This window comes from Meles meles, chromosome 13 (genome assembly GCF_922984935.1).
Source record: "Meles meles chromosome 13, mMelMel3.1 paternal haplotype, whole genome shotgun sequence".
Classification (NCBI taxonomy): Eukaryota; Metazoa; Chordata; class Mammalia; order Carnivora; family Mustelidae; genus Meles; species Meles meles.
The window spans coordinates 20,108,380-20,133,978 of record NC_060078.1 but is presented as its reverse complement, the minus strand read 5'-3'; the positions used below and the strand labels follow the sequence as shown (position 1 = coordinate 20,133,978).

Genomic DNA, 25,599 nt, shown 5'->3' with positions numbered 1-25,599 from the left:
TTGCCTTTTATTTTTTTTTTATTTTTTTTTAAGATTTTATTTATTTATTTGACAGAGAGAAATCACAAGAGAGGCAGGCAGAGAGAGAGGAAGGGAAGCAGGCTCTCCGCTGAGCAGAGAGCCCGATGTGGGACTCGATCCCAGGACCCTGAGATCATGACCTGAGCCGAAGGCAGCGGCTTAACCCACTGAGCCACTCAGGCGCCCTGTTTTGCCTTTTAAAATTTTTCTTACTACCATTAACTAAGGGTTTTTCAATTTTGGATTGATAATCTATCTTACCTATTTCCAAAAAGGAGTTGTTGGCTTTGTTAAATTAAAAATAAAAAACATGAAACCAATTGCACAAAAGTACTTGAATATAAAAATAGATCTTGTTATAGTTGAATAATAAGAATATGTTACAGTTCTGCTATTAGAGTAATAGCAGTGTTCTTTACTGAAGTATGATTTTAATCTTATATCTAAGAATACAAAGTGTTGTTTTTTTTTTTTATTGTAAAAGTAGTACATAATCTTTTAGGAAAAAAATTCAAATGGAATAGTACCCTTCTACCTACTCTCCCTCTCCTATAGGTAGTCACTGGTAACTATTCATGGTGAAACTTCTCAGGTTTTTGTTTCTGGGCACATATGTAAATACATTAACAGAACTCTAATTTTTGTACAAATAGATATATCAGCAACTTTTTTTTTTTTTAAGATTTTATTTATTTATTTGACAGACAGAGATCACAAGTAGGCAGAGAGGCAGGCAGAGAGAGAGGAGGAAGCAGGCTGCCCGCTGAGCAGAGAGCCTTATTGGGGCTCCATCCCAGGACCCTGGGAACATGACCTGAGCCAAAGGCCAAGGCCTTAACCCACTGAGCCACTCAGGCGCCCCGATATATCAGCAACTTTTTTAAAATTCTGTATTATGTAGTATATCCAAATTTTTGTATTCATAATACACTTCATATTTTAAAAAAAAACCTGTTGTATTCCATAGTGTGAATCTATCACAATTTATTCCTCTAGGGATAGATTTTTATATTTTCACTTTTTTTTTTTTTTGCTATTTTAAGTAATGTATTAAACATTTTTGTACAATATAGTATACTTAACACATTGTGCAACATTTTCTTTTTTTTTTTTTTTAAAGATTTTATTTATTTATTTGACAGATAGAGATCACAAGTAGGCAGAGAGGCAGGCAGAGAGAGAGGAGGAAGTAGGCTCCCTGCTGAGGAGCCTGATGCGGGGCTCGATCCCAGGACCCTGAGATCATGACCTGAGCCGAAGGCAGAGGCTTTAACCCACTGAGCCACCCAGGCGCCCCTGTGCAACATTTTCTATAGGGAGGTTTCACATTCTTCATAGGGAGGAATTTGGTTTAAATTCCCAAAGTTCGCCAAAGTTAGCATGAAATCCTTTTTCTTTTTTATTATTTAACATGTACCATTAATTTCTTTCAAAATTCCTTAAAGTTTCAAACAAATATTGAAATCCTGTATTTGTTTCCTGATCTAAGGATGTAGAAATGAGGTAGTCTGGATAAAAGAAGGATTTAAACTGGTGTTACCTATTTTGGCTTATGGTCTATTTTATTAGGTATGTTCTGAAACTAATTGACTTAAAATAATTTCAGACTTACAGGAAAGTTGCAAAGACAGTGTAGAGAACTTAACATTTTATGGAATTTCTTTCTCTTGCATATTATTTATTGGGGGGTAACTATTTGAGGATAGGCTTTATATATCTTGTCCCTTTATACAGTAATATGTCAGTGTGTATTTCTGTAACCATGGCACATTTATCAAATATATGAAAATTTAACAGTGATACAGTGCTTTTATCCATAATCCATATTCTAATTTCGTCAGCTGTTCTGGTAATGTCTTTTATCATACTTGTTTTTCTCAGTCCAGGATTTAGTTAAGGATCATTTATTGCATTTAGTTGTCATGTCTCTCAGAATCCTTTAATTTGTAACAGCTCCTCAGCCTTTATCTTTTATTTCATTGTCATTTTTTAAGAATACCAGCTAGTTATTTTATGAAATGTTCTTTAATTTGGATTTCTGATGGGTTGTTATGGTAAGATTCAGGTGATGCGTTTCTGACTGGATTATTATAGAAGTGTGTTCTCCTCAAGGTATCACATCTGGAGGCCTACAATGTCCATCTGTCCATTATTAGTGATATTTATTTTGATCATTTGGTCCAGTTGTGGTCTGGCTTCTCCAGCATGTAGTTAGTATTTTTCACTTTGCAACTAATAAACTGTGGAGAGACACTTTGAGATCGTGGACATATCCAGATCCTCCTCAGACTTCATCTCTAGATTTGGCATCTATTGGTGATTTTTGCCTGAAGCAGTCTTTACTCTGAAAGTTGAAAAATTGTGATTTTTCTTCCCAGTTCTATCACTACCTCTATTTATTTTCACAGTCAGCATTCTAAAAACAGCCCTCACTTTACTCCTGTATATGTCCTTTATTAATAGTTTGGACCCATAGATTCTTATTTTATAGTGTCATGACCCATTATAGAACATATTTATTTTGGTGTTCAAATTGTCCCAGATTTGTTGAGTGGGAGTACTTCCTTCCTTTCTGTCACAAGTTATTTTAGACTTATACTTTCCCTTCCCAATTCTAGAACCAGCAGTTGCTCTCAGGAGTCCCGGTTCATTTTTAGTGGGAAATGGCATTTTAAAACTAAGATCTGGGTGCTAGATGTGGTCATTGCTATTGGAGTGTTATTGCTTCTTGGCCCTCCCAAAGAACATAACTGAGAAGAATGTATAAATATTTAGAAATCATAATTTATACTGATATTTCCAATTTCTTTCCAGTACCACAGAGTTCTTTCCTTTCCTAATTCTAAATTTGTATTTCCCATCTACCTCAGTGAGAACCCTGGCTCGCAACATTGTTAATGTTCTTTTGTGTATGTGTGTTTTGGTTTGTATGTTTTGCTTGTTCCTATAATTTTCAGAATTTCTATACCCCTACTACTACAGAAAACAAACCTAGAATAAAGAATTCAAGATGAGATTCCCTTATACTTAAGGGTATGTGGTTGGAAACACTTCAGAAGCTATTCGATTAGGGGTTTGCAGGGTGGTGGGGGTTGGTTATCTTAACCCCCCTCTTCTCTAAGGTAATATTATTTATTTGAAAAGCAGTTGGATTCATTTGTGTTTAAATTCAGTTCCCTCCTTTCATTTTTATTTAATTATGTATTTTTGAATGTTTATAAAATTAACATTCTTCCAAAACTCAAAACTTTACAGAGAGATCTATCAGAAGTGTCAATTCAAAGGCGCCTGGGTGGCTCAGTGGGTTAAAGCCTCTGCCTTCGGCTCTGGTCATGATCCCAGTGTCCTGGGATCCAGCCCCGCATCAGGCTCTCTGCTCAGCGGGCAGCCTGCTTCCCTTCCTCTCTCTCTTCGCCTGCCTCTCTGCCTAGTGTGATCTTTGTCAAATAAATAAATAAAATCTTTAAAAAAAAAAACGAAAAAGAAGTGTCACTTCATTCTCTGTCAATCCACCCATTTCTCAACATCCTTTGTAGGTAACCAGTCTTGTTTTCTGATTTATCCTTGCTAAGTTACTTGTTGCAAGAACATGCAGATCTATATAAATTTTCGTATTTTTCTTTCTTTCTGGCACAAAAAGTAGTACACTTTATCTGCTGTTTTGCACTTCAATTTTAAACTTAATATATCTTAGAAATCAGTAGTATCAATTCATAGAGTGCTTCCTCATCCTTTTTAACAGTTGTACTCCATTGTCCATATGTACCCCAGTTTTTTCAGTCCGTTTCCTGGATTTGCTTTTAGACTTGTATTTATTTTCATTGATTTGCTTATCATAGAAGTAATATCCCATTGTCTTAATTCAGTGAGGAATTGAGTATTAATGTGTGGTGGAGTAAGCATCCTGTTTTATTTTTTGAGATTGTCTTGATGATTTCTGATCCTTTGCATTTCCATATAGATTTTAAATCAACCTGTAATTTTTCCCAAGAAAAGGTAAGATTTTTGTGTTTGCTTTGAGTCTATAGGGTGCTTTGGTGAAAATTGATTTCTTTATAGTACTTGCATCTTCCAATACATGAACATAGCAGATTTCTCCATTTATTTAGGCCTTCTTAAATTTCTCTTAGTCATAGTTTTCATTTTAGAGATCTGACACAGCATTCGCTAGATTTTTCCCTAAGTATTTGATGCTACTATAAATTGTACCGCCTTTTTTAAGGAATTTTTATTTTATTTTGGGAAAATTTCAAACTGAAAAGTTGCAAGAATAGTATAATCAATTAATGTATACCATTCATCTAGGTTTACCTGTTATTAATATTTTGCCACATTTGCTTTATCACTTTCTACTTGGTAATGATTTAGGAGACCATTTAAGATTAAATTGCAGACATTATGACCCCTTTTCCTCTAAATAATTAACTCCTAAAAATGAGAACATTTTCTTACCTAACCATGGTACAGTGATCAAATTGAGAATATTTAACATTAGGCTTTTGTCATTTTTTTCCCAGGTAATATCCATTGTAGCAATTTCCCCAATCCAAGACTGCATGTTGCATTTAGTTGTTAGGACTCTTTAGTTACCCGTCATTTGGAGCAGTTTTTCATTTTTTCTTTTATTTCATAACTGTGAAATACTTGAGTATAAGCTTTGGTCAGAACACTATTTGAGTTACATTGTATTCTTGAAGCATCATACAGCACAGGATGTCAATTGCATTACTGGTGACATGACTTTGACAACTTGGTTAGGTGATATCTGCCAAGTTTTCCACTGTAAAGTTTTCATTTTTCCTATTGTAATTAAGTAATTTGAGAGGAATAAAAAAAGACTGTTGGAGACTGTTGAAATCCTGTTCCTCAGTTTTCACCCAGCATTATAAGCATACATTGATGGTATTTGACCAACTTACTACTGTGGTAGTTGCAAAATGGTAATAACTGTCATTCCTGTTAAATTTGTTAGTTGGCATTCTGCTTTAGGGAATTGTAGGTTTCCCTTCTTTCTCTCTTGCTTTCTTTCATTATAAGGATTTTTGCAGACCGCAATGGGTCTTATCCATTATTGTTACTACTTACATTGATGCTCAGCTTGTCCCAAATTTGGGCAGTGGGAGCTTCTTCAGGCTGGCTACTTGGTCTTTTCAACATTTCCCATTTTTCTTTTGAAGCACTTTCTCACTTTCTAACATAAAAAGATGTTCTGTGTTTATCTTGTACTTTTTCTGTTCCAGCCCTGGAACAAGCTTATTTTTCTTTAAGAACCTGGTTCCTTTAGGGAAGAATGGTGTTTAAAAACCAGAGTATGGGCACCAGGTATACTCATTGCTCCTTGGGTATGGTTGCTGGTTTTCCTTAAGCAGATTGGACTAAGAGATACATAATTTCATATTTTTAAAATTTGGGTTCATACCTATACCTATAATTTAAACCTAATACCACAGGGTTTTTCTTTACCTTCCCCTGCTCTGTATTTATACATCTCTTCTTTCTCTTTGAGAATTCTGTCTTATCCAAAATATCAATGTATTTACTCATACTGAAATATTTCAACCAACTTTGCATTCCTGGAATAAGTCCTCATGGTTGTGATAATATATTACTGGATTAAGTTTACTGATGTTTCATTAAATATTTTTATGACTGTGTTCATGAGGTCTATAATATTCTTTTAAGTCTTTGTTGGGGTTTTTAAAAAGAATATGCTGGTTTCATAAAATTAGTGGGGAAATGTTCCCCACTTTCCTTTTTCTAAAAAAATTTGGGAAGAGTGCTATTATCTTTTTCTGTAAATGTTTGATAAAGATATTTAAAATTATGAATTCAGTGTTCTTCATAGACCTAGGGCAACTCAGGTTTTCTACTTCTTGTGTTTTAATAATTTATGTGTAAAGGAGTTTATTCATTTTATTTAAGTTGGATTTATTGGTATGAAGTTCATAATTGTCTTATGACTTTAATGCTTATAGCATTTATAGTGACACCCCATCTTTCATTTATTCCTAATTATGATAATTTGTTTCTTGCTCCATCTAGCTAGAGTTTTATCAGTTTTATTGATCTCAGAGAATCTTTTTCATTTTTTTTTCCTGTTGTCTAGTCTTACTTCATTGTTTTTGTTTTTATTTGCTCCTGCCTTTCCACTTATCCACTTATTTTGGGTTAGTATTTTACTTTTTTCTAGCATCTTAAGTTGGAACTCCCCCTTTCTTTTTCTTTTTTCTAATAGAAGCATTTAAAACTACTCATTTTCCTCTGAGTACTAAGCAGTACTTCAGGTACATTTCACAAATTTTGTTACATTAGTTTTCATTATTATTTAGTTAAAAATGTTTTTTAATTTCCTTTGTGTATTTTGATCCATGGATTAACTACAAGTGTGTTTACTTCTCATCTATTTGGTATTTTCCCAAATATCTTACTGCCATTATGGACAGAAAATATTCAGTCCTTTTAAATTTAAACTTTTTTTTTTTTTTAAATCATTCAGCACATGGTCAGTCTTGGTAAAAGTTCCATTTGTACATGAAAAAAAAGTGTATTCTGTTGGATATACTGTACTATACAGGTAATCCTGTACCTGTCAATGTGATTGTTTGATACTGTTGTTTAGTTTTATGTGTCACTACTAATGTTTTATCAGTTTTTGAGAGAGTAATTGCAGGTTTGTCTCCCTTCTCAGTTCTGTCAGTTGGTTTTTTTTTTTTTTCTTTTTTTTTTTTTTTTTTTCATTTATTTTAAAGTTCTTATTAGGTACACACATTTAGGATTGCTGTGTCTAAAATGAATTGACTTATGAAATGTCCCTTTTTACATATGATAACATTCCTTTTTCTTGAGTTCTCTATTATTAACATAGTCTGATATATGGTAATAATAACATGTTAACTTTCTTATGAATGGTAGTTGCTAGTATAGTCTTTTTTCCTATCCTTTTACTTTTAACTCATCTGTCTTTATATTTAAAATATCTAGGAGTTTGGGGGCGCCTAGGTGGCTCGGTGGATTAAGTGTCTGCTTTCACCTCAGGTCATGATCTCAGGGTCCTGGGATCGAGCCCCGCATCGGGCTCTCTGCTCAGCACAGAGCCTGCTTCCCCCTCTCTCTCTGCCTGCCTCTCTGCCCTTGTGATCTCTCGCTCTCTGTGTCAAATAAATAAAGTCTTAAAAAAAAAAAATGTCTAGAAGTTTGTATTTTCTATCCTATTTAGAATTCCCGTCTCTGTGTTTTTAGGTTTTTCATTAGTTTTAGAACATTTTAGACATTGTCTTGTCAAGTATTTCCTCATACCCTTTCTGTCATTTAAAAACTTTTCCCTTCATCTTTTTCAATAACTTGTTTACATAATTGAGGTTAAATAGAATGTATAATCATTTTAGCATATTTGAATTTTTCATGTCATATATTTTTTCTCATAATAAAAGCAGTGTGTTTATTATAGAAACTCCTGGAGAAAGTTACAAAAAAAGAAATAAAAATTACCTAGAAAGTTCTTGCCACAGATAGAAATTTTAACATGCACTTATTTTACATAGTTGTAATCCCACTACCTACATAATTTTTGCATTGTAGTAAAAAAAAAAAGCCCCACAACATTAAATTTACCATATTTATCATTTTAACCATACAGTATAGTAGTGTTAACTATACAAACATTTTTGTGCAACATATCTCTTAGAACTTTTTCATCTTGCAAAAGTGAAACTATTCCTTGAGCAACAAATTCTCCTCTCCCTTCCTCCAGGACCTGGAAACCAGCATTGTAATTGCCATTTCTAAGAGTTTGACTACTTTAAATACCTTATGTAAGTGGAATCATGCAGTATTTGTACTTCTGTGACTGTCTCATTTCACTTAACATATGCCCTCAAGGTTCATCCATATTGTAGCATGGAATAAAGAATTTCCTTTTTTAAGGCTGAAAAATATTCCATTATATGTATATATCACATTTTTTTAATCTTTCATCTGTTGATAGACATTTAGTCACTTCCACTTTTGGCTATTGTGAATAATGGCTTCAGTGAACATGAGTGTGCCTTTTCTTTTTTCTAGGATTCTAATAGTTATCTTAGGCTGTTCGATATTATTCCACAGATTGTAGATGCTTTCTTCTAACTTTTTCCACTTTTTTTTTCCTGTTTGTGTTTCAATTTGGTAATTGCTGTTGACCTGTCATCAAACTCCCTGATTCCTTCCTCTTCTATATTTTTTCTGCTTATGAGCTCATGGAAAGCATATTTTTGTCTCTTTACTCTTTTTTCTTCTTTTTTTTTTTAAATTTCTTTTTTTATTTGAGAGAGAGTGAGGAAGAGAGGAGAGAACACAAACCAGGGAAGGGACAGAGGGAGAGAGGAGCAGACTCCACTGAGCAGGGAACCTGTTGCAGGACTGGATCCCAGATCTCTGGGATCATGACCTGAGCTGAAGGCAGACACTTTCCTGACTAAGCCACCCAGGTGCCACTCCCTTTTTCACGTCTAACATTCCATTTGTCTCTTAAGTTTCTGTACTGAAATTCCCCATCTTTGCATGCATGTTATTTACCTTTTCTGTTATAATCTTTAACATGTTAATTGTGGTTATTTTAAGTTTCTTTGATAATTCTGACATTTGTATCATCTCTGAAACTTCTGTATGTTGCGTCTTCTTTTGGTAGTGTTTTTTTCCCTTTTTCATATGTCTTGTAATTTTTTATAAAATTCTGGACATCACATGTGAGACTGAAAGCAAACAGTATTTATGACTGAAATGAATATACCTCTTCTGCTAGGCAGTTAGTGTTGGTGATTGAGCCAATCTAGTCAGGAATAGAGCCAAGTTTGAATTTTGTTGTTATACTTACTTTCTGTTTTGAACTGAATGTTGTGTTGCCCCAAATTCATACACTGAAGGAACAACCTTCTTCAGTATGATTGTATTTGGAGAGGGTCTTTGTGGGGATAATTAAAATTAATGAGGGCATAACAGTGGGCCTGACCCAAAAGGATGAGTGTCCTTATAAAAAGAGACATGAGAGTATGTTTTTTCTCTCACTGTCTCCACCATGTGAGGACAAAATAAGAAGGCAGCTGTCTACAGGCTAGGAAGAAAACTCTCACCGGGAGCTAAATAGGCTGTCATCTTGATCTGTGACTTCCAGCCTCTAGAATTGTGAAAAAATAAATTTTTGTTGTTTAAGCCACTTAGTCTACAGTATTTTGTTATGGAAGCTAGAGCAGACTAATAACACCTTTAGTGCACCTCAAGCTTGAAGTTTTTCTCTTGTAATCTTATGTTTAGAATGGAGTTGATTTGCCAGAGGAGTTTTCTCAACATTCCTGTTTAACCCTCTACTTTATGTCTTCCTTGTGCACGCATGCTTCAGAGATAATTTTTCTCAATGTTCATGCCTTTTCTCCAAATGTAGGCTACTGTTGCTTATTACTTAGTAATTACCAGCCTGATGCAAGGCTGTAGGGAGTGTTTCTTGTTGTCTTGGTGCAGCTTCAATATTGGGTAGGCCCTCTGACCCTGAGTCTTGGGATGGGATTTTAGATTTCTGTCTCTTAAGTGAAAGTAGAAGTCCAAGAGTTTTTTTTTTTTTTTTTCTTAATTTTATTTTTTTCAGTGAAGGAATTTTTTCTGACCTATTCTCTTTTTTCCCTTATGATACTTATTTGAGCCCTGATGTGTTCTAACATGTGATTTGGTGAAAATCTCAGTATTTGAAAATTTAAGATTTTAGCGTATAAATTTGGTAATGAGTCTTCATGGTATAGGGATAGGACCAGTGCTAGTACATATGTGATGGCTTTAGGAAAAGGCTCCTCCTTTGAGTGGGCTGATTATGAGAAGTTGCTCCTTCCTGCTTCAGGCTTGTTATCTGATTTCAGTCCCCACTTTTCCCAGTGGTTATGTGCCCTCATACTATCTGTACATAGTGCATCTGAATCAGGAAAAATTTTTAGTTGGTTTCTTATAATAAATGAGAAAAACTTATTAAAAAGTTACACAATTGGAAATTCATATAGTACCACTTTTAACATACTTGTTTTTTTCTGTATACAAGAGTGGAATCAGTTTACACTACTGCTTGTGATTTTTTGTTTAACTATAAATTACTTTCTCCCAGAAAGACTATTACTGAAGAATTTCTATAAAATTTAGAAATATATTCTAAATTTATTAGAAAGTCTGAGAGGGCTCTAAGGGGAATAGTAATTTGAGACAATAAAACCACACTTCACAATTTGTGTTCTGGTGCTTTGCATATAACAAGCACTGAAATCTATTGGTTAAATGTTGAAATTTCTGAAATAAGGAAAACAGACCCCTTAATTTTTATGAAAGTGATTTATCTGTAACTTTAAGAACTCATCTATCTTGTGATACAAGGTATACCATTATCAAAACATTAAAAAATAGCTGATTTTTGTTCTATAGGTATCCTGCAACATCCAGATGGCACAGTTTTGAAACAGTTACAACCACCTCCAAGGGGTCCAAGAGAGCTGGAATTCTATAATATGGTAAGTGAGGTAAGGTTTGTTTCATTGTATTCAAAGAGTTTTTCATAGTTTTCTGATGACTAGGTAAGAAATTAATTTGACAGCATGTCCTATATATATTGTATATGTGACTAAAACAAAAGCTTTATGAATATAATGTGTATCTTTACAGTCTAGTATTTTCCACTGTACTTCATTTTTAAAATTTCATTTATTTATTTTAGAGCACACGCATGAGCAGGGGGGCAGGGAAAAGGCAGAGGGAGAGGAACTATAATAGACTCCGTGCTGAGTGAGGAGCCCAACTCAGGACTTGATCTCACGACCCCGAGATCACATCCTCTCACATTGAGCTGAAATCAAGAGTCGGCTGCCCAACTGACTGAGCCAACCAGGTGCCCCTACTCTACTTCATTTCTTAAAGATCCTTATTTCGATATGCTAAATTGATTTCAATTAATGGATTTAGACCTACATTCTAAAAACCCCTTAATTGGGACACCTGGGTGGCTCAGTGGGTTAAGCTGCTGCCTTCAGCTCAGGTCATGATCTCAGGGTCCTCCTGAGATCGAGTCCCCACATCAGGCTCCTTGCTCAGCAGGGACCCTGTTTTTCTGCCTCTGTCTGCCACTCTGCCCGCTTGTTTTCTCTCTCTCTCTATCTCTATCTCTATGACAAATAAATAAGTAAATAAATACCCCTTAACTGAGAGCCCATTTCAGAAGTGCTGAATTTAAGTAAGTGTTTTTATTTTTACTACAGGATTTTTTTTTAGAACCTTAAATGTGCTAATGTGTACTATGAATCTTTAAATTTGGGGAAAGGGACACGGCATACTTAACATCTAATTAACTCTATGACTAGGAATACTTTTTAGTGCATTCACAGTGTTTTCAACTCTCAACTCTGTCTAGTTGTAAAACGTTTTCATCACACAAAAGAAAACCCTGTACCTGTTAAGACATCCCTGGCAACTGCTAATCTCCTTTCTATGGATTTATCTATTCAGGATATTTCATATAAAATTTTTTTTTAAAGATTTTATTTATTTATCTGACAGAGAGAGAGAGAGTTCACAAGTAGGCAGAGAGGCAAGCAGAGAGAGAGGGGGAAGCAGGCTCCCTGTTGAGCAGAGAGCCTGATGCGGGGCTCGATTGCAGGACCCTGAGATCATGACCTGAGCTGAAGGCAGAGGCTTAACCCACTGAACCACCCAGGTGCCCCCAGGATATTTCATATAAATGGAGTTATGTATAATATGGGTCTAGCTTGTTTTTTTAGCATATGTTTTTTTTTTCTTTTAAAGATTTATTTACTCATTTTAGAGGGAGAGAGAGTATGAGCAGGAGGGGTGAGGGTGAGGGAGCGAGAATCTCAAGCAGACTCTGTGCTTAGTGTGGAGCCCAACTTGTGGCTCTGTCTCTTGACCTGAGCTGAAACCAAGAACTGATTGGTTAACCAACTGCATCACCCAGGTACCCCTAGCATAATGTTTTTAAAGTTCATCTACATTATAGTATGCATCAGTACTTTGTTCCTTTTTTTTGTTTTTTTCATTTTATTTTTTATTAAATTTTTTTATTTTTTTAAACATATAATGTATTTTTACTTTTTTTTTTTTTAAAGATTTTATTTATTTATTTGACAGAGATCACAAGTAGAAAGAGAGGCAGGCAGAGAGAGAGAGAGAGAGAGGGAAGCAGGCTCCCTGCTGAGCACAGAGCCCAATGTGGGACTCGATCCCAGGACCCCGAGATCATGACCTGAGCCGAAGGCAGCGCTTAACCCACTGAGCCACCCAGGCGCCCCTATTATGCATTTTTATCCCCAGGGGTATAGGTCTGTGAATCACCAGGTTTACACACTTCACAGCACTCACCATAGCACATACCTTCCCCAATGTCCATAAACTTTGTTCCTTTTTTTGGAAGAGTAACATTCCATTTTACTTCCATACCCCATTTTGTTTATCCATTCACCCACTGATGGACATTTGGGTTCTCATTTTTTGGCTTTTGTAAATAGTGTTGGCTATGTACATTCCTGCATTAGTGCTTGAATACCTGTTTCCAATTTTGGAATTGGTGGGTCATTTGAATATTCTACAGGAACTGTCAATGTGTCCCAGAGGGGCTTTACCATTTTTTTATATTTTCACCAGCACTGTATGAAGTTTCCAATTTCCCCTCATCCTCACCAATACTTGTTAGGGTTTTTGTTTGTTTGTTTTTAATGGCCATCCAAGTGAGTGTTGAAGTGGTTTTTATTTTTTTGTGGTTTTTGTTGTTTGTTTTTGAGAGCGCAGGGCTAATTTCATTGCAGTTTGTTTGGTTTGCATTTCCCTAATGGCTAATGATGTTGAGTATCTTTTCATGTACTTACTATGTGTAATTTATTCTCTGGACTAATGTCTATTCAAATCCTTTGCTTATTTTTTCATTGGGTGGTCTTTTAAATTTAGTTTTAGTTCTTTATGTATTTTAGATAAAAGTCCCTTATCAGGTAAATGATTTGCAAATATTTTCTTCCATTCTTTGGGTTGTCTTTTCACTTCCTTGGTAGTGCTTAGAAGCACAAACGTTTTAAAATTTTGAAGTCTAATTTATCTGTTTTTTGTTTTGTTACTTGTGCTTTTGGTGTCGTATCTAAAGTCATGAAGATTTATGCTTATTTTCTTCTAAGAATTTTGTAGTTTTAGCTCATTTAGATGAAGTAGAAAAAAACAGTACAAGCCAAAACAAAAAACAAATACTAATATAAATGCTTTTCCAGTATTAACTTGTTTAATCCTCACAAAAACCTGTGAGTTAGGTTCTATATTATCCTCATTTTACCTGTACATATGAAGGCATCATTAGTTGAAACTATTTTACCAAGATCATTCAAATAGTTAATGATGGCTCCAGGATTTGAATGTACTCAGGCTAGCTCTTGAATATGTGCTTTTAACTGCCATACATGGCCTCTTTTTTGAAGAATGTATTTTATATTCCCTCTGTAAAAGTCTTTTACATAATTTGTTCAACTTATTCTTTGTACCTCATTTTTTGTTTCTGTCATAAATATTTTTTTGAATTAAGTTTCCCAATGATTGCTAATATACAGGAATGATATTTGTATTTCTTTTATCTAGTAATCTCATTGAACTATAACAATTCTAATTGTTTCCTTTGTAGACAGTTAAAGCTATGGTGATTGGAAGGGCTTTTTCGTTGTTGTTCTTTTTTTTTTTTTTTTTAATATTTTATTTATTCATTTGACAGAGGGGGTGGTGGGAAGCAGGGATCCTGTGGGGCTCGGTCCCAGGACCCTGAGATCATGACCTGAGCCGAAGGCAGAGGCTTAACCTACTGAGTCACCTGGGTGCCCCTGTTATTGTTCCTTTTGAATCCATATATTTCTTTTAAGTACTTCCAGTACAGTGGTGAATGGAATTAGTGATGGGGGAGAAAAAGGGCATCTTCTTCTCATTTAAGAAAAGTACTTCTAATATTTCTCCTTTTAAGTATGGTTTTCTCTCTTAAGTTTCTGGTACTTCTTCCCAGGTTAAGGAAATTGTCTTCTGTGGCATCAAGACTGTCATAACTCTGTCAGTTTAATAAAAGGACTGTTTACAAAGGTGTGGTCACAGTTCAAGGCCACCTACAAGAGATAATGCTATACCATCTCTGGGCCTGAAAGGGCAAAGAAAGGGAGTGGTTACTAGAACTAAGAGAAGGTAACTTTACTAGAAGGTATGAACTGAGAAGGAGGAAATTAGAGAAGTAAAAGAAGGAGGAAATTAGAGAAGTAAATAACCTGACCTCAACACTTTTTCTACCCTCCACTATCTTGTACTATTAAGAGACACTGGCAGGAGGACAAGGGATGCCCACTGATCTAGTTGATTGAAGTTAGTTTCTTGGGAAAAGGGGAAGTTACACAACATCATGCTATTTTTATTTCAAGAAACTTTTTAAGACGTGACTGGGTATTGAATATTTTTCAGCTACATTCTCCGTATCTATTGAAATGATTTTATGAGTTTCCTCTTTTAATCTGTTAATGTAAATGTCATAATAGATTTCTAATCTATTATCATCTTTCATTTTTGGAGTAAAACCCACTTGTACATGTCCTAATTTTTTTTTAATAATATGAATTACTGGATTTTGTTTGGTAGTGTTTTATTTAATATTTTTTTCCACCTGTTCCCAAAAATGAGATCAAATTATTATTTTATTCACATATTTTCCTTGTCTAACTTTGTTATCAGATTTCTTATATCTTCATAAAAGGAGGAGAATTTCTTTTTCTACTTCATGGAAGAATTTCTATCAGATAAGGATTTTGTTCTTTAAGGGCTTTTTAAAAAAATATTTTAATCATTTTATTTATTTATTCATTCACCTATTCATTTTTAAAGATTTATTTATTTATTTATTTTTATTTTTAAAGATTTATTTATTCCTGTTGAGCAGGGAGCCCAGTGTGGGGCTCAGTCCCAGGACCCTGGGATCATGACTTGAGCCAAAGGCAGACACTTAACAATAAGCCACCCAGGTGCCCCTCCTTAAGGCCTCAGTAGAATTTAACTGTAAATCATCAATGTAGCCAGTTGTCTTTTTTCCTTTATCTTTTTAATATCCTTTTTTTCATTTCATTCCTTCTTTCCTGGATTTTTTTTTTTTTTTAAGATTTATTTGTTTATTTGAAAGAGAGAGAAAGTGTGAGCATGAGAAGGGGCAGAGGGAGAGAATATCGAAGCAGACTACTGCTGAGCGTGGAGCTGGCTGGACACAGGACTTGATCTCATGAGCCATGAGATCAGGACCTGAGCTGGACACAGGACTTGCTCTCACAAGCCATGAGATCAGGACCTGAGCTGAATCTAAGAGTCGGATGCTTAACCTACTGAGCTACCCGTGTGCCCCTGGGAAGGGATATATTTTTAACCACTGATTCTGTTTTTTAATATCTTGACTTTTCTGTCATTGTGATAGTAAAATATAGTTGGATTACATAGGACTTCGTTTATATTCCTAATATTATTTATTTGCTGCTTCTGTCTTTTTGTTGATCAGTTTGGCCCCCAGCATTTTTTTTGGGGGGGGGTCCCTGGCATTTTTAGAGTGTAATGGTAGGGAAAGGGGAGGATGACAGGGTTTTTACAATTCAGTAGTTAGATTTTCTTTTACTTTCCCTGTTTCAGTATAGTAACTCTGTCTTCATCTGTGAGAACCAAAGAGATCCTTTGGTTCAGATCTTCAGAGTAGACCTTTATGAAGCCCAAACATTACTGCTCAGTTTAACACTTTTGGTTCCGTCTTTATTTCAGACCCCTATGAGTTTCCTTTTCTCTTCCTTGGGAGCTCAGGTATACATTTAAGAAAATGTTTAGGGCGCCTGGGTGGCTCAGTTGGTTAAGCGACTGCCTTCAGCTCGGGTCATGATTCCAGAGTCCTGGGATCGAGTCCCACATCAGGCTCCCTGCTCCTTGGAGAGTCTGCCTCTCCCTCTGACTTTCTCCCCTCTCATGCTCTCTCTCTCAAATAAATAAAATCTTTAAAAAAAAAAAAAAAAGAAAATGTTTATTATAGTTTATCCTACATTTTTCCAGGTAGAAAGTTTGTTTTGTTTTTTTAAATCATCTCCCCCCCCAATATTTAAAGTAAGAAGATAAAGTTTACCTTTTATATATACTCTTCCAGTTCTTTTATCTTTTTTACCTAAAAATATATCATGGATTTCAAGTCCATATCAACATAGATATATACCTGGTTCCTCCATCCTGTTGTTATGTCTTCATGAACACTCTGCCCTCACCGATGTTATGCCAGGAACAAAGGGTTGGTAAGGTATACCCTTCCTTTACTTACCTTGGCCTAGAGTTGACTAATACCACTTCTGCGCACATTTCAATAGGGAAAACTGGGTAATACAATCTATCACATGGATATTTAGTGAGTCTCTGTCACACTTGAGTTTATTTTGTAGAATTGTTTTATGTATAACTACTTGACATGAATATGGCTTGACAAATAGAATTGTAATACTGAGATTTCAGAAACATTTTACACCAGTGAACTTTAATGGTTTTGGATAATTGGGTAGACCATATTGTAAGAATTCATTGGATAATATGTTTTACAAGTTGTTTTTAAACCAAAAATATTTTCTTGGGATGCCTGGGTGGCTCAGTTAGTTAAGCGGCTGCCTTCGGCTCAGGTTATGATCCCAGCGTCCTGGGATCGAGTCCCACATCCGGCTCCTTGCTCAGCAGGGAGCCTGCTTCTCCCTCTGCCTCTGCCTGCCACTCTGTCTGCCAGTGCTTGCTCGCTCTCTCTCCCTCTCTGACAAATAAATAAATAAAATCTTTAAAAAAAATATATATATATATATATTTTTTCTTTCCCTACTCTTCTAGGGAAAAAACTAAGAATCTAGTTCCAGGATATGCAAACATTTCTAGTATTTTCTAGAATTATTACTGATTATAAATCAAGAAATTAATGGGGCGCCTGGGTGGCTCGGTGGGTTAAGCCGCTGCCTTCGGCTCAGGTCATGATCTCAGGGTCCTGGGATCGAGTCCCGCGTCGGGCTCTCTGCTCAGCGGAGAGCCTGCTTCCCTTCCTCTCTCTCTGCCTGCCTCTCTTGTAATTTCTCTCTGTCAAATAAATAAAATCTTAAAAAAATATATATTTAAAAAAAAAAGAAAAGAAATTAAATGACAAATAATTAGACTTACATTGAGTTAAAGGATAATTTTTTAAAGGTAAAATCATAACTCCCGAGTGCCTGTGTTAAGTCAGTTAAGTATCTGCCTTCAGCTCAGGTCATGATCTCAGGGTCCTGGGACTAAGCCCTGCCTCCGGCTCCCTTCTCAGCAGGGAGCCTGCTTCTCCCTCTCCCTCTGCTGTTCCCTGTACTTGTGCTCTCTCTGTCAAATAAATAAATAAAATCTTCTAAAAAAATCATAACACCCTTACAGATATAAAATGAATATATGTTAAAGATTTTGGTAAACTCATTATATAATGAAGGAACTAAGCAGATATTGAAACTGGTTCAAAAGTGAATCCAAAGAAGCACAAATTTATAAAAATTAAAGGGAAGTTGAAACAATATATATCTTCTGCCCTCCCATGATGGGTGGTGGAGGGTGGAAGGAAGTGAGCTGAACTTCTTCCGGCCAGAATTTTTTTTACATTTCCATGGAGAAGAATTATTTTGCATTTGTTGAAGTTTTATCTACAACTTAGTTGTAAATAGTTCAAGGACAGTGAAAGGCTAGAATTAGATAACCAAGAAAAATGTGCTCTAAACAATCATACTTTTTTGTTGGAGACACAAAGTAATCTTTTTTTTTTTTGCTTCCAAATGTATTTCCAATTGAAACTGAATACGAGATAGATTATGATTCACCAGTACCATTTTAATTTGAGAAATGTGTAGGACAATTATAAAGCATTATAAGAAACTGACATGCAAATGTTATATTTCTCTCTGTTTCAGGTTTATGCTGCTGACTGTACTGATGGTATTCTTTTAGAGCTACGAAAATATTTGCCAAAATATTACGGCATCTGGTCGCCTCCCACTGCACCGAATGGTAATCTTTTCTTAAAAATCTGTTCTTTACTATTAATTCATGACAATGACTTTATTTTGATTTTTTTAATTATTTTTAAAGATTTTATTTGTTTTTGAGAGAGAGAGTATATAAGCATGGGGAGCTGGGGGCCGAGGGAGAAGCAGACTCCCCACTGAGCAGGGGAATCTGATGTGGGACTCGATCCTAGGACCCTGAGATCATGACCTGAGAGTATCTTTTTAAACGCCTGTATATAAATTTAAGCCTAGTTTTATACAGACAGAATATATGTGGTTTTCTTTCTAGTCTTTTCTTTACTTCATTAAGGGAATCGTACTTTTTTTTTTTTTTTTTTAGGATTTTATTTATTTTTTTGAAAGAGAGAGAAAGAGAGCAAGCATGAGCAGTTGTGGGGTGGGCAGTGGGAGAGGAAGAAGCAGACTCTCTGTTGAGCTGGGAACCCAATGTGGGGCTCCATCCCAGGATCTGGGATCATGAGCTGAGCTAAAGGCAGACACTTAACCAACTGACTGAGCCACCCAGGTGCCCCTGCTTTTGTTTTTCATACCCAGTTTCTTAAATGATGTATAGCGTTAATGACCAATGGGAAACCTAGGTGGCTTAGTCGGTTGAGTGACCAACTCTTGACGTAAGCTTAGGTCATGATCTGAGTCATGACATTCGGCCCTCTGTTGGCTCTGTGGTCAGCAGGGAGTCTGCTTCTATCCCTCCCTCCCTTCCTCTCCCTCTGCCCCTTTTCCACCACTCTCCACTCACATGTGCACACTCTTTCTCTCTAAAATAAATGTCTTTTCAAAAAAATTAATGATCAATTTCTTATAATTGAATAAAAAATCTATGTACTTAATACTGTGTAAATTTATAAATGTTCTTTTTTCTTATTTATTGGGCAATTTCTTTTTCCATTTTGAGGAAAACGGTTTTGGTTTTCTTGGAATACCAAGAAAAATATTTTGTTTACATAACTTCCTCTGTCTCATTCTAGGCTTTAAATTGCAATCTTCTAGGGGCGTCTGGGTGGCTCAGTCAGTCTGACTCTTGATTTCGGGTCATGATCTCAGGGTTGTGAGATTGAGCTCCATGCTGGGTGTGGAACCTGCTTAAGATTCTCTCTCTCCTTCTCCCTCTGCTCCTCCCCTTTCCCTCTCTTTAAAGAAATCACAGTCTTAAAAAAATACTGCTAAGTTTCGTGGTTAGAGGACAAAATGATCTATGTAAGGGCACATCTCTTTCTTAATGAATACTTGGAGGAGTATTTGCCTTTTCGAAGCCTTTGACAGAGCAGAATTAAACAAGTAGCATGACTGCTTAATGATTGAAGAATCATTCATGAATGGGTGAAGAGTTTCAAACTTGACTGAGTTTGGGAATAACCCAGAGGCTTGTTAAAATGCAAATTAATAGGCTCAACTCCCAGTGTTTTGATTATGCAGATTAATGTTAGAGTTTAGTGATATGCTTGTTAAAAAAAAAGCTACACTTTGTTTGATGTAGCTAGTACTTGAACTGCATTTTGAGAAGAGGGAGAGAAGGAGCTCCAGCTTGGACTTCTTCATCAGTTTTGTTTTTCTTCTACTTATTTACTAGGTAAGGAAGTGTCATTTGTAGGGAATCATGGTATCTTCCTGGGTATCCTCAGTTAGGTAATAGTAAATCTATGATTCCCCGGGTATTTAGGATTCTTCTGTATTTCAGTAATATGAAAGAAAAAAATGAGTGAGTTTAGCTTTTGTCTTCCTCCTTCTTTCTTTTTTCCCTTTATTTCTTAACTTTCTCTTTCCCTTCCTTCTTTCTTTGTCTTTTTGTCCCAAATATATAGTATATCCTGATTGAGATCACCATATTACTTAAGTTATTTCACAAATCTTTATGATCACCTTACTTCGTAGAGGTTTCTGTTGTAACATAAGATATCTGGATTCCATTAAACTTTGCCACTGGTTGATGTTTAATTTTGAACAAATCATTATTCATCGTTAAAGTGACAGTGAAAGATTAACAGAGGTCGCTGAGGATGGTACTGTATTCAACATCCAGATAAGTAAATACTCATTTTAAAAATGTTGTTAGGAAGGGGTGGAATAACTGAGCAAACAGCATCATTATTTTGAAAAGTACAGTATATAGAAAGAATCTGGGTAAGAAGAAATATTTTAATTAAAAATAACATAGCTTGGAATTACTAGCATATGATTTAAAAATAAAGGACTTACTAGCAATTAATAATCTTCTTGGTCTTCAGTACTAAATAGAGACACATCTATACTAAAATAGAAAGAGTAGTTTGAAGTCAAAAGACTTGGGTTTTTGTTTTTTTAAAGATTTTGTTTATTTATTTGACAGATAGAGATCACAAGCAGGCAGAGAGGCAGGCAGAGAGAGGAGGAAGCAGGCTTCCTGCCGAGCAGAGAGCTCGATGTGGGGCGTGGTCCCAGGACTCTGGGATCATGACCTGAGCCGAAGGCAGAAGCTAAACCACTGAGCACCCAGATGCCCCAAAAGACTTGGTTTTGCCTCGATTTTTCCCAAATTTTGTGAAGTTGGTTAAATTATGAATCTTTTTTTTTTTTTTTTTTTAAGATTTTATTTATTTGACAGAGAGAGACACAGCGAGAGAGGGAACACAAGGTAGGAGACTGGAAGAGTGAGAAGCAGGCTCCCCGCTGAGCATAACTCCCAATGTAGGGCTCCATCCCAGGACCCTGAGATCGTGACCTGAGCCAAAGGCAGACACTTAACTACTGAGCCACGCAGGCACCCCAACTCATTCACCTTTTTGAGCTCTACTTTTTCTTTTATAAATTGAAAATAATACCACATAGATTTGAGAAGTTGCATGTTATATAAGAATGCTTTGAAAATTCTAATATTCTTATCTGAATTTCTCTTACGGAGAAATTGGTGCTACTGGGATAAGAAAATGAGGTGAGGAAAATGAGAGAAGAGAGGAGAAAATGCAAATAAAAGGGTGGAAATGACAGGAATAAAAAGTATCTGTATCTAGAGTGGTTTAGTAATTGAACAGTTGCCTTGGTAGATTTCCTATTGCTTTTCAATTTTTTTGCTCTGGAAGAAGTTACACAAAAATTGTTGCACTATGCAGGTGTTTAGCTTTTTTAAGAGAATCCATGGGATCATTTTTCTGTTATCCTTTTGATAATGAAACAAATATAAATATTTATATCATGAAACCAAATATTTTCTTAAATTTTAGAACACTGTGGTTTGCATTACTCTATTTTACGTAGGAATAACTGGCCTCCCCCACCCACTCACCAGGCAGGTGCTTATGGTAGTTTTATAAATTATTATTTTTCAGGTGCTCATGGTAGTTTTATAAACTTGATGTAGTTCTTACAGCCCAGAATAGTAAAATGTAGAAAGTACTGCAAATTTGCTTAGCAAATTATTGTAACTTAAGTGAAGCGTAAGATCATGCTGACCAATAAGGTTTTTTCCTTTTGATTTTTTTATGATAGCTTTATTAAGATATAATTTATGTATCATAAAACCCACTCATTTAAAGTATACAATTCAGTAGTTCTTAGTATAGTCATAGAGCTGTAAAATCATCACCATTAGCTAATTTTAGAACATGACCAATAGGTTTTTTTTAAGTTAAAACATTTATAAATTATCCTTGAAGATTTTGAGTTAGTTACATATATTAAATCTCATCCTTATCTGCATAAACATATGATGCCTAGGATATATACCATCAAAAAGATTTTATTGATATTTATCTAGGGAGATAGAAAAGTATATCTTTAAGTGGGTTTGAGCAAATTGAGAGTTTTTAAATATACTTTCCAGCTGAATTAATTATTAGGTTTCTGGATCTAGCTACTAGTCAAATTTTAGGAAGCATGCACTGAAATAAGCTTCTATACACTTAGGTAAATTTGGAAGCTCAAGGTCTCTGCCTGTGATTCTTTCTGCTTTCAGTTTATCTTGCCCTTAGAAATGACCAATGATTGCAGTTGAAAGCAGAAGCAAAAGGCCTCCTCTGTTTTTCCATATGGCTTCCTAGTTGGGCGGGGGCTCCTCATCTGGCCTTGTCTCCTTTTTTGAGAGGTTCAGAAATGAAGATAGTAATCAATACCTACTGGACTTTCTGGAGATGATGGGGAAGAATTTGATGAAACTTGGAACCCATATTCTCATAATTTATACAATCAGTAATATTTAGTATAAGAGCATCTAAATAACTCTTCCTTCAACTCCCTGAATGCCCTCTCCCTTGTCCTTCCTTTAAAGAAACTAATTATCTTTACTGTTTAGTTATATGTAGGTCTTTCAGTTTTTCCACAGTATTTCAAATGTTTCTACTTTTTTCTCTTTGATACTGGGAATTTTCTGCCCCTTTCTTAGAGTGTCAGGAATATATTCCAGCAGTAGAAAATTTGCCTTAGGAATTTTTTATGCATAATGTATTACAAAGCAATGTATTACATTTAATTTATATTAAAGGTAATTATATTTAATTATACGTATTTAATTAGAAAATATATTTAAAATAGGAAGCTTCCTTCAGCCATACTAACCTTGGGTAATCTTATACTATCGTCAACAGCATGAAGTATATAATATTTTGAGCATGCTAACCATGTCATTGGTAGAGCCATTGAGAAATTTTACTTAGTAATCTGCTTATAACAGCATGAATTGGTATATTTTGGAATACCTGGTAGTTATTTTCATGATCTTTGCCTCAAAAAATTAATGAATTATAGAAATTCTGTGTATACTACCATGAATTAGTAGATAAATAATGGATTTATCTCTTATAGCCATAGCCTCTTAAACTCAACTGTATTTCTAGTCATTGTGACCTTTTATAATGAGCTCCATGTATTTCTGGAAAGTAGATGGCCTTTTATTTATTATACAATTATTATAGAATATCTCCTTAGATCTGAGTTTCATAAATGCCAGTCCTTTGACCTCTGGCAGACTGGTTTTATCAGTATCTGTTGTCTTAAATAGAGGTTTTCAGAATTTAAAAAAGTAAATCTAGTTATTATTCTGTCAATCTTTATGATGTATACAACATACAGGTATACACATGTATGTGTAAAAATCACTTTTCTTCATTCAAAATCATATCTTGCAAGTTACATCATATTAAATAATCATATCATTATTTTCCAAACATCGTATGAAAGTATTTTCATTTATTTCCTTGACCTTGGTCAGAATGAACTTAAAAATATTCCAGATAGAACACTTACTCTTAGTCCATCCTATTTTTTGGATGAGTTTTATTTTTTATTTTTTAAGATTTTTTTTCTATTTATTTGACAGAGAGAGAGAGAGCACAAGTAGGGGGAGCAGGAGAAGGAGAAGCAGGCTCCTCGCTGAGCAGGGAGCCCAATGTGGGGCTTGAACCCAGGACCCTGAGATCATGACCTGAGCCAAAGGCAGACGCTTAACCGACTGAGCCACTCAGGGTGGCTAAAACCCTGGATGAGTTTTAGAACATATTTTCTGTTTACCTGAAAATTAAAAAAAATACTACTCCATTCTATAGCCAGAGGGGCCTGGCTGAAAAAGCGTCCTTTGTTATCCAGTCTGTGACATTGCTTTACAAGTGAAACTCCCCTGTAGTAAAATGCCTTTGAGCATTTAAGTTACTGAATCTCAAGATTGACTTATTTTGAATTAAGCTGTATGCTAGTGAAATAATTTGCTAATAGCATTTTGCAGAAAGAAGTAATATTCAGACTTAACTCTAGTGATAACAACCTGTTAAAAAAAATCTGTAAATGTGTCAGTCCTCAGATTTTTATCCCTTAGTGAAGGGATAATAATGGGGCTCAGATCATGTCCCATTTTCCTATTTATCTATTTCATTCAAAAATACTTGTGGCAAGCTGCTAGATATATGACATTATAGCCTTAAAAAAAAAAAACTGCATCTCTGAAGCAGGTTTTGATGTTTTATTTTTACAACTAAGAGGGAAGAATAGAAATTATAGTCTCAAATTCTTAGTTTCACTTACAAAAAAAATCAAGGCCAGGGAACTAAAAGAAAAACACTAAGCCAACTCAGCAGGTTTTAATTTAAGAGTTATTAACTTACCCCTGGGGCTAATAATACATTATATATTTATAAAAAAAATTAAAAATTTTTAAAAAAGTTATTAACGTAAGGTTAATAATATTCTAGCAGTTGTTTGGTAATTTGAGTCATATATCCCATATCAAGAACCTGAAAGTAAAGTAAAGAAAAACACATTTGGCTAGTTGAAATATATGTCAAATAAAACCCAAGATGGTCAGGCCTGTTTACTGAAGGAATGACTCAGTTATTACAGTGTTAGTAAGGCCAAATCCAAAGTCCCACTGGGCAGTAGGAATGAGAAAGGCAAACATTCATTCATTCAGCAAACATTTATTGTATTCCTACTATATATGGGATTTGAATTTGTATTTTCCTTCTTCCAAGAGGGGAGGAGGAAATAGAGATTTTATATTATGGTTTGTAATCTACTCTTGCTTCTGTCATCTCTAATTATTACAAGAAACAGTTTATTGTTTGTTTTCAAATCACTACCAAGTTGGCAAGTAGAAAATAATAATTGTACACTGAGATAAAGATGCTGTGATAGTTAGCTAAGTTCACACACTATTTTATACTCTCCTCAAGACTTTCAGGTTCTCTTTGAGTTACAGAAAGTAATGATACACTTGTGTATGTCAGGGATTTACTGTATTAGGTTCTAATGAGTCTTTTCTGATATTTGAAATATAAACCTTGTTACTGAAATTTTTACATAGCTGTAGCAAAAGGATGGATATGTTTCCTTTACTTTCACTCAAGGTAGCTGGAGATGAGAGAAGAGAATACAAAGGGGACTGTTCTGTGCTGCTTTCTTCCCCATCTTCTCATCCCATCCTGTGGTTAGTCTTTGAAAGCACAGAATCTTGGGTGGGTTCCAATTTCTTCATCAGGATATTCCCACAGTGCCCTTACTTTTCATTGTCAACAGTCCTGTGTCTGTGTCCAGACCTTTCGTTTTCTCTTACTGAACATGTCTGTTTGTGAGAGTCCTTTTTTAAAATGTGTCCTACTTCTTTCTCTGTGCCAGTGCTGGTTTCTTAGGCTATAGTTTTTTGTCATATTTGCACTTGACTTCACCTGGTTCTACAAAATCATGACCTTGCCCCCATCTTCCTTTCACTAAGGGATAAAACTTACCTCTTTATATCTTATCCTTTCTTTTTTTTTTTTTTTAAGATTTTATTTTATTATTTATTTGACAGACAGAGACCACAAGAAGGCAGAAAGGCAGGCAGAGAGAAGGAGGGGGGAGCAGGCTTCCTGCTGGGCAGAGAGCCGGATGCAAGGCCCAATCCCAGAACCCTGAGATCATGACCTGAGCGGAAGGCAGAGGCTTTAACCCACTGAGCCACCCAGGCGCCCCTATTTCTTATCCTTTCAAGGAAAATATTTATGCCCCTTGAATCTGAGGGGCTTAAAACTTT

General features: G+C 35.3%; 1 protein-coding gene across 2 annotated transcripts in view; it reads left to right on the top strand.

The window, feature by feature from the left end:
- IPMK (inositol polyphosphate multikinase) overlaps positions 1-25,599 on the top strand; it is a 49,273-nt gene that overhangs the window by 2,889 nt on the left and 20,785 nt on the right. The window contains exons 2-3 of one of the 2 annotated variants that reach the window (XM_046027490.1): positions 10,453-10,547; positions 18,012-18,108. In XM_046027490.1, the coding sequence (XP_045883446.1) occupies positions 10,453-10,547; positions 18,012-18,108 (192 nt within the window). The remainder of the gene's footprint in view (positions 1-10,452; positions 10,548-18,011; positions 18,109-25,599) is intronic. The other variant, XM_046027491.1, reaches the window with a different exon arrangement.